We start from the raw sequence: 10,350 nt of genomic DNA, 5'->3' as shown, positions 1-10,350 counted from the left end.
AATATTAACTAATATTTCGGAGCTTTAAGTACTAACTTTATACTCTGTACAGACTTTATATTCTATTGCAATTATCCACTTATCTCTATTTTAATTGCATCTGGAGATTGTATTATACTCAAAATTCAAGACCTATTCTTCTCTTTAAAGTTGAATGTACCTTCTAACTGTGGTTTATCTATGTATTGTCAATTCTTTGTTTTCTTTGCTTTGAAGAAATTTCTTGCTTTTCCATCGATTAGCAGATTAATCAAATCAATTCAGTGTTTCAGATAACTTAACTTACCAACGTAATTATGACAAACATATATATACATAAATTCCAAAATCTCCCAACTACAGTGAAAAATATATCGTAGAGAAGTGTTTGTACCCATGGCCTTACCTCCAACAATCCCATATAAAAAATTAAAATGGTTTGTCATAATACTATTCAAACAATTTAAAAAATGAAGATATAAAAACCATTAATCAAATTATAATGAGTAATAGAAAACCTAATTAAAATTAAAATTTGTTTTATAAATTTACCCATTTCAGCATCATTCCAGCCTCCACTGCGCCCATCAGTTTCTTCCTTTTTCTTTTTCTCAATACCATCTTTTTCAAAATCCTATACAACAAAACAATATGTGAGAAAAAAATAAATTAAATACATTAGATGTATGTGAGTATTTATATTTGTATATGTAAGCCTTTATTGTACTGGCTAACTCTATTTGTATTGAGGTTATCCCAAATACACATAAATATACAATTATTATCGTATAAAAATTGCAAGCAATATTTTATTAATTTATTTACCTAAAAAAAATATATACATATAACAAAAGATAAACGAAATATCATCAAAATTTGAATTTCTCTCTAAAAAAAAAACAACTTAATTTGAGGAATTTCAGGCTGTTTAAGCTAATTCAATTTATTTTAATATATTGTATAATAAAAACAAAATTACCAATATAACAGATGGCCCGTCTTCCCTATTTCCAGCTAATCCATAAGTAGGTATATCACCAAGCGTACGACAGAATTCTGCTGTCGAGTTCAACACAATGGAACCACCAAGTCCATCATCTTGTGGTTCGTCCTTGATTTCCATTAATACTTCTTCAACTTTCTATAAAATTAAAAGGTAACACATTTTGTTAGGCATATTAAAACAATTAAGCCTGGATAATGTTAACGATCTATGTTAGAGTTCATTGATTATAATTATAATCAAATCATCAACTAACAAACATATAGCTTAAACATAAATTTAAAAATGCCTCACCGGTAGTCTTGCAGCTAATTTTTCAATTGGTGTTTGCTTTAGACGTCTTGCTTTTTTTAATGCCAATTCTAATTCAGTATCATCGTCATCTTCAATCCTGACATTTTCATAAACCATAGGAACTACAAATAAAAAGTAAGCGGACTCATTAGTAATATGCATACATGTATCTATATGTGCATAATGTATATGAAAAAATATATATTATATATATAAAAAGGAGAAAATACCTTCTTCATCAACATCCATCTGTTCTGTTTTAATTTCTTCTTTCACCTTCACATCATCTTCTTGTTTTATGTTCTCACCATTTTCATTAGAACTTCCATTTACCAATGACAAAAGATCATCTGCTTTTAATGTCCGGGATTTGATCTTCCGCTATATACATACACAAGAAATGAGTATTACAATTTCAAAGAATAATATTCAGACAAAATCAAGTAAATTAACACAATTCTAAGTAAATGTAAATAAACACCAAACACAAAGTTCAAGCAGAAGGTAAGAAGTGGGAGAGCCTATTGAATATACCAATTCCCCCTGCACAAAAAGAACCATAATGCTTCTACACATGGGCATGATGTGAGATAGCACTATATTCAGGACATCGTCAGCTAAATAAGCACCTCTTTAAGATGAGGTTAACAGGGTCACAGATTTGCAAAAAAGGTGATGTGATAGCTTATTACATTAAAGTTTTTAATAAGAAAGTTTATCGGGTGGCGGTCAATAAAGGTATCAAAATAGTAACAAAAAACTATTTATTGTTAAACAACATTTTGCCCCTCTTTGCAGGGCGATAAGAATGAAGTTCTGCTCTCAGTTGACAGCAGAACTTCATTCTTATCGCCCTGCAAAGTGGGGCAAAACGTTGGTTAACAATAAATAGTGTTTGTTACTATTTTGATACCTTTATCGACCGCCACCCGGACTATCTTCCTCTAATCTACTTCATACGATCAACTATCTTCTTTCAATAAGAAAGTTTATCGTTTTAAACTAGGTTAGCCTTTATGAAAAGTCCTTATAATTTAGTTATTACACAATATTACTTTATTGACATTTTGGGGTTTATATATTATATTTCATTTTCACTATCACACACTCAGATAATGAAAAAAAAGTATCCAAGTAGTTTACATTATGAAACATCTAATAGATGACAAAGTATTTTAATATAAATAAAAAAAGCAAAAAGGGTCTATATAACTACCAGAAAGATGGTTCATTCTGAAGATGGGAGAAGAACCCTAAAACCTCAATAAAGGTATATTATGTAATTAAGAAATTATAAGTACTTTTCATAAAAATTCACCAATTACATCATGTCCAGATGCAATTGATGCATTATATAGTTTCTTCTATTAACTCCTTATTCCACCAACAATCATTTATTTAAAATATATAACAAAAAATCCTCAAAATGAAAGTTATTAAATAATACATTGATAAACTGAGCTTGAAGAAAACTACCTTTTTCTTGGGCTTCTTGAACTTGACCATTTCATCTTGTGAATAATACTCAGAAGCAATCTTCGGTTCAGGCAACTGTAACGTATCTAAGGTCATTTTGGCTTTTTGCCTCAATTTAGCTTTAACTGATTCTTTTATCATAGCCGCATTATCCATCCCTAAAAATTGATAATGCACAAGTTAATTTAAAATAAGTAATGCATGAAAACATAAATTATTACAAACAAAACAAAACAAAAAAAAGAAAAAGAAGAAAAACTATAAAACACTAAAATAGTTCACAAGAGGAGATCAGAACACAAAAATATTAGAAGGCAATCCTTCCCAGCAATCCCACCCCACTAAAACCGCCAGTAAGCTACAGTCCTATACCACTTTTGAAACATTTGCTTAAAACGGCAAGAGAAGACTCGATATAGTTAAATCGAGCAATATTTAAAAAGCCCCAGAAATTAATAAAAAAAAAAACTGCACAATAAGAATAATGTTAGTTTTTTAGATTAACTTAGATAATCATGTTTTCAATAATGAATCTTCATTCAGATAATTATACCCATCTGTGGGCCAAACTCAAGTTAAGTACTACAAGAATTATTATAAATATTTTCCTAAAAGTTTAAAGAGAACTTTCCAAGCACATATTTTATGAAATAATTTCCCAAATCTTTCATTTCAACATTGTTTAAAGCTCATTTCAATATTTGAAATAAAACGTATATTTGAGAGCTAGTTTTATTTCCCACTTCTTTCATTACTTTTTTTTTCTATTTTCATTCAGTACAATTATTTCCTTTAATCATTCTATGTATCCTTTTATTCATTGGTTGTTTTCTTGCTTTTTGTTCTTAACCCTGATGAAGGCTAGAAATTCTGATCAAAACGTTGACACTAATTAATAATTTTTTTAAACTTATTAGTGTTATTCTTTGACCACACTCCCAACCATATTCTCCTTATAAATAAACAATTATGTTTTAAAAATGAGCAGATCTATTGAAAATTTGAAAATGAGGATAAAAAAAAATTCTCTTTGAAAGTAGGCAAAATGAAGTCCATAATAATTTTGCAGGTAACTCAATAAATAATCCAACAAAATATAATGAAACTTGTTTTAAACATACCAATAACAAATGATGATTTCTTTGCACCATCGATTTCCTCATCATATTTAGTTAAAACTCCTTTGGCCTCATCGATATCCATTTCTCCAGAATCGACAGCATTGTAATTATAAGGTTTTTGCTTCTTGTTTTCTACATTCTAAAATAAAATTAATATCAAATATCAAAGCACAAAACTTTATTTTAAATTATAATTAAAAATATTATTTGTAAGGTTGTAATTATATTCACATCAATTTTCATCACTACTCACTTAGGTACTTAAGAAGTATATTTAAAGAATATCATCAAATAATATATAATGCATCATAATGTCAGTGTCCTGTAAAAAGGAGAAACTATGTATTTTTGGATTTTCGGCTTTTAAGTGAAATATTCATCCAAGTATCAAAGACTATTCCATTTTAAATATGAGAAACATAATCAGGAATGCACCAAGTTCTCAAAAATATAAACATATAATAGGTTTTTTATCCAAAAAGGATTTTCCTGATGAGGTAAATTAGAAAACCTACTCTCTCGAGAATTGTAGAATTGGCCCTTAATGCAGAACTTTTATCGTATTTCAATAAGAGAACACTGAGTTTAAAAACTACCCAATTTTTAAAATATCAATAATAAATAAGAGATGCTACGACTAGTTTGATTTACGACTAGTTTTAATAGGATTAAAAATTACAACCTTGGTGAGTTTACTTCTATTTCCTTTAAGTTACCATTCTGGTTAGAATAGAGTGGTAACTTGTAGGATAACCCCTCTGTATTTCCTAAATGGTCAGAAAGAGGTTGGTTATAAAAAAAAAAAATTTACGAAGTTTGTCATAGTGTAAACTGAAAAGACTGCCGTCATATTAAGTTGAAGTGTTTCAGGAACGGAGTAATTGCTCACACCAAGATTATAGTAATTGCCATATCTTTTATTTCCCACCATGACCATCAGTGATGGGACCATCTCACAATTCCAATAAATCCCCTAATTTTTTTTTTTTTACTAATTATTAAACTTACAACCCCTTCCTCTGGTCATACTTTTTATCTTGTATCTAATGTTAAGTAAGTTAACATTATGTTATGTTTGTATCTAGTGAAAGTAAGAACTTTGGGTTCCTGTCTCCCCAGTAATTACGGCAAAGCAATGCCCATAGCATATATTGTAAAAACTTCAAATCAGGAATATCAACACCATTTTGTAAATTACAAAATTATTGTAATAGAGAACACTACCCCTTTCATGCTCTTTTGATAGAAGTAAATTTCAATCGTTAGCCTACTGAGTGGTGCTGTACCCCCCCTCTCTCACCCTCTATCGTCTTTGACAACAAAACAAAAGGACCGAATTATTATGACATAAATTAGTATTAGTAGAAAATTAGTATGCCATACATGAAAATAGAGTTAATTATATGAATAGACTCAATACATGAGCAGTCTTGTTTTTGACTTACCTTTTTGTACCTTTCATCATCAACTAAGTTAACATTGACAAGAACATCAGTGTTTTCATCATCTAATACACCTTTATCTTTTAGGGTAAGTACTACATCTTTTCCTTCGACAAGATTTTCCTGAAAAGTATTTCTTTAATAAAGCTTCTATAATATAGAACTAGAAATATTAAATGCATAAATTAAAGCCAGTAAAATTAATAATAAGATTTAAAAGACTGAAAAACGATAAAGAAAAAGACTTAGACTTACTATATCATGTTCAACTTTAAGACCTCTCAGATTGGAGGCTGTATAAGCTGCTTTTTTTTCAATCTTGATTTCTTCCTTTACTAATTCTCCAATTCCAAAAACTTCATCCATTTCATCAAGTTCTTTAGCCTGAAACACAAGTAAATTATTGAGATCAGTAATTAACTTAAATTAAATCATAACAGATCAAGGAGAATTTGTAAATTATAATCACCTTCTGCTCGGCCTTTACTCTTTCTTCCTGAATTTGCCGGCTTTTTTTAACCCAACTTGAAACATCTTCTTCATCACTTTCATCGGCTATAGTTTTGATTGATTTTAATTTTTTTTCAATTTCTCTTTTTTCTCTTCTTTCGACTATTTTAGATCTAATTTTTTCAGCAAGCTTCTTAGCAGTAATGTCCTCTATGTAAGATATAAACGATTATTAGAAGAAATAAAGGAGTGGAAAACACTTCATTCAAACAAGATTAAATGACATAAATATAGTTACCTGCTGGTTTATGTACAAATTCTTTTTTCTCTCCAATGGTAACTTCGCCATTTTCGCTTACCTCCTTCTTTACAGCTAAAGGTTTCAAACCTAATTTTGCCCTCAAAATGTTGGTCTCTTCAACCGATAAGCTATTATCTCCACCACTTGACTGAGTAGCAGGAGTGGATTCGGGAGGAGGAGGAGAAACTGATATTTTAGGGGGAGGTGGAGGCGGCGGAGGAGTTTCTTCTTTTGGCTTATGTGTGGGTGAGACGTATATAACATCATCTGCAACAATAGATTATATTCTTAAAACAATAATAAAAATAAAAAAGTCAATTATTTAAAATAAATATTTACAATGATTCAATTAATAATGATTCTAGAGGGCAGGAAAAGTAAAATAAGTTAAAATTTCAAAATGTTGTAAAAGAATAACATATTAGGGCCTCTTCCTAACTTATACTAATTCCACCATCTTTAAGTAAAAGTGAATATTACATTAAATCTAATATAAATACATAATAATAAAAACAATAACAATGGTATCGTGAGCTTCATCTCCAAACAGACTTCATAACTATCTTAATAGAACTAAGAAAGTGGTGTACTAACTGATAGTTTTGATAACTTCTGTTCTATCTATTTATTTTTTATATGCATATAGAATAAATGAGGAGCTGCAAATCAAAATACATTTTCTGAAAACATTCGTTTTGAACAGAAATATTGAATTAGGTTTGGTCAAAATTTGAAAAAATTGTCAACATAGTGCTTCATAGACCTTTGAAGTTTGCTGTTCATTGCAAAATGAATTCCATTTGTTCTGTATAAAAACAGAAGATGTAAACAGAAGGTGGTCCACAATTCACACATATGCCTAATAGTAATTAATATGGATCTGTTTAAGTACCACCAGTGCTTCATGTGGCCAAGATAAAAAATAAAAGATTCTTGCTTGCTAGCTGTGGCCTAAAGCAAATGTGAGTATTTTCTTCCCATCTTCAATGAAGATTACCATGTGAGAATAACTCAAGGAAGTGGCTCCCCAACTAGGGATGAGTACCAGGAAGAAGAGAGAGGATGCCGCCTTCATTCACCTAAGTGAGTTAACTTTAATTTTCATTACCAACAGAGACCATCTTCATGCATAATAACAAATTAATAAACCATTTTTGCTGTCTCTACTTTGAAATTATAAATTCACAGGTTTCATTTGGCTACTCCTTCATAACCTGTAATTACCATAGGTTCTAATATATTATTTCTCTCTTGTTCAAGTCCACACTCCTATAAACTGTTAATAAATTCATTCTCATTCACCTTCAATTAAATCACAGTCCACTTATTATAAACCAACTGGCATTCTAAAGTGAGCTGGCACCTGGCCTTCAGTTCATGGTACACTTCATACACCGTTCATTTAATTCAAACTTTTGTCTAGATTAAAATGAAGTTTATCAGAAATTATCAAAATGTATTTTGATCTGGAGTTACTCAAATGAACCAAAATAGTGAAATAATGTACATAGTAACATTAAATATAAATAACACTAACCTACTTTAATGAAACAAAAAACAACACTTTTTAGATTAAAAAAAAAAAAACTCTTTTCTCCTACTTGTTTTTGAACTCATCATACAACAAAAAAAAACTGAAGAAAAATAAAAAAAGATACAAGCAACATAATTTATAAACAAAAAATGCTTATAATTTCATAAATTATATCTCTATACTGGTTCTATTAGTTTTCATGAAGATCATACAACTGATGGGTTTTAAGGTTTCTCTTTTACCTTCCTATTTTTAGGTTATATTTGCTCTACTTTGATATCTCCAAATCGTTGACTTCCTCCTACATCTGGTTAACGAACTCCTCCTTTTTGCATGAGTTTATAGCAATAGCATAACAATTCTACTTGGCATTATTACATAAAGATAATGTTTTTGGACCCTATAAAAATATGCAAGGCTCTCAGGAATATCTACAAGCACCTGTTTTTGTCATTATTTCTTTAATGAAGAGCCAGTAATCTAGATTTATCAGTATCGAACTATTCATTAATATTTACATTAATAATGTTAAAGCCATTAAATTATCAATACAAACATTACCATTTCAAGTTACCTTACATAATATTTTTTTATTTATATCTCTTCTTTTGGTGTATATATCTTCAATCCTATCTAAAAGATCAGTTTACAATAGAGCTTAAGAAAGAAGTTATGGTCCACATTGATAAAAACTTATTTAAGTATTAATGCCTTTACATAGGACTGAGATGGTAGAGCTCTTTCTAATTCATCAAGGCTTTAAGAACTTCCAATATAAAAAGCAAACATAACTATATCTCAAATTAAAAAAAAAAAAAATTGAAATAAATATTATTAAAGAATAATTGTCAACAAAATTTAACAAAGTAAATTATTCCAATTTTATAGATCACAGTTGGGATTACAGTAAAAAAAATAAAAGCATATTAAAGTAAGATCGAGTCAGAAGGGCATAGAAAACCTACGCATCCATGTTGCTCAACTGTTTTGGCCCAGGAGAGAGACTATAAAATAGTCCAGAATCTCAATATATATTAAAAAGTAAAAGATACATTTTTACTAAATTTTATATTGTGATCAATTCCAACCATAATCCTAGATTTAATCCTTGGCCAACAATCTTTATATAGTTAAATGTCAAGATTTTTTATTATACTAAACAATTTAATAACTATGAACCTTACACAAAACATATTATTTCTAAGAAATAAAATAAAAAAAGAAAAACAGGTTTGGTATATTACCGAGTTATTTTAACCTATCAATAATTATGAAATATAACAAGCACTGTCATGACTGGTTTATAGAAAAAAATATTATGTTGTGAGAATTACTGCACAACTACAACAAATAAATTTCAGGTTTCAAAGAGGATTATTTATTCGATTCATATCAGTTACTATTACGACTTACAAGATTGTTAACAGCGTTTCAATATAATTCTGTCAAAGATTAAATAATTAAGCACTTTTCAGCAAAAATAAATTTAAGATTTAATCATATAAATACAAATAGGATTGGAATTTTAAAATACTCTAACTGATTGTATGACCATTTAACTTTGTAATTATACTATAGAAATATAATATGCTTGACATGAATGATCCTTTCATTCAGTTCACAAACCTCCAGTTCTTGATATATCAAAAAATAACAAGCAGTGTAAACCAAATATGCATGAATTATGACATTTTATGTAACAGAAATTTTATAGCATTTACAATGCAATAAATGAATAAGAGCTACTGTAAATAGTGAACCTAATTTAAATTAAACAAATCTTATTGAAATATATATTTATAAAAAAAAGGTAACTGATTAATAACAAGTTCATATTAATGTCATATTTCATAAAATATATAGGATACCATTTAATAGATTTCTAAAAGATCAAACCTTGAACTTAACAGATTCAATTTTAGCAAGTTTCATAAATCTTGGTAGAAGAGAAACCTACCTCAAGCACCACCATCGATTAGCCACAATCCCCAATGTCTTGTTTCGTCTGAAAAATGGACAAAACTGCAGATAGTATTAATAATCGGATTTTAAGTATTGATTGCCATAATTCCAAGAGCCTTACCTTGTATTGATTAATGAAGGATAACCATTTCACAGTGAAAATACAAATAAAAACCAACAAAATGTTAATTATTAAAAAATAAAATAACTAGAAGTTTTTTATTTTAATAAGAGAACCATCTCTAAACAAGACAAAATAAGAAAGTACACTTCAGCAGAGAAGTTTGGGCAGTGAAAACCCACATACATACAATACACAAATAATTTAGAAAAATAAAAAACATTTATATACTAACCATCAGAAATAGACGAGACATCACTTTTAACTTTTTTCAAACATTTTTCCCTTTTCTTCTCCTTATGATGTTTTTTGTGGTGTTTTCTTTTCTCCTTTTCAGATGGTGACCGCGATTTACTACGATGTTTACGTTTTTTGGACTCCTTTTTGTGTTCTTTCTTATGTTTTCCCATTTTGTCAAATTAACAACACAATTAACTAACCACTGTAAATGGACAATAATAATGGAAGCAATATAGATCACAAATAACAAAGAGGTATATTTTTCCTCTCGATTGAGGAAGATAAAAGTACAAATATATGTTGATATGGCAAAAATAATCTCAATGCCATTATTTATAACTTTCATTATTTAAAACAACATATAGTGAAATTTCATTAACTATTGACATGATAATTACCACAATATTTATAAAATTTTAAGTTTAAA

General features: G+C 28.8%; 1 protein-coding gene across 1 annotated transcript in view; it reads right to left on the bottom strand.

The window, feature by feature from the left end:
- LOC106687344 (U4/U6.U5 tri-snRNP-associated protein 1) overlaps positions 1-10,154 on the bottom strand; it is a 14,844-nt gene extending 4,690 nt beyond the window's left edge. Inside the window, exons 1-11 of the mRNA XM_014431168.3 lie at positions 9,919-10,154; positions 6,064-6,333; positions 5,785-5,975; positions 5,571-5,699; positions 5,319-5,438; positions 3,874-4,012; positions 2,753-2,910; positions 1,507-1,657; positions 1,277-1,398; positions 959-1,120; positions 532-613 (exon numbers count right to left, since the gene is read on the bottom strand). Coding sequence (XP_014286654.1) covers positions 532-613; positions 959-1,120; positions 1,277-1,398; positions 1,507-1,657; positions 2,753-2,910; positions 3,874-4,012; positions 5,319-5,438; positions 5,571-5,699; positions 5,785-5,975; positions 6,064-6,333; positions 9,919-10,093 — 1,699 coding nt within the window. The 5' untranslated portion in view covers positions 10,094-10,154. The remainder of the gene's footprint in view (positions 1-531; positions 614-958; positions 1,121-1,276; positions 1,399-1,506; positions 1,658-2,752; positions 2,911-3,873; positions 4,013-5,318; positions 5,439-5,570; positions 5,700-5,784; positions 5,976-6,063; positions 6,334-9,918) is intronic.
- Positions 10,155-10,350: the final 196 nt, after the last annotated feature.

Source organism: Halyomorpha halys, unplaced genomic scaffold, assembly GCF_000696795.3.
Source record: "Halyomorpha halys isolate HHAL.00 unplaced genomic scaffold, Hhal_1.1 Scaffold948.1, whole genome shotgun sequence".
NCBI lineage: Eukaryota > Metazoa > Arthropoda > Insecta > Hemiptera > Pentatomidae > Halyomorpha > Halyomorpha halys.
The sequence above is the reverse complement of the archived record's forward strand: the minus strand, read 5'-3'. Positions and strand labels throughout refer to the sequence as shown.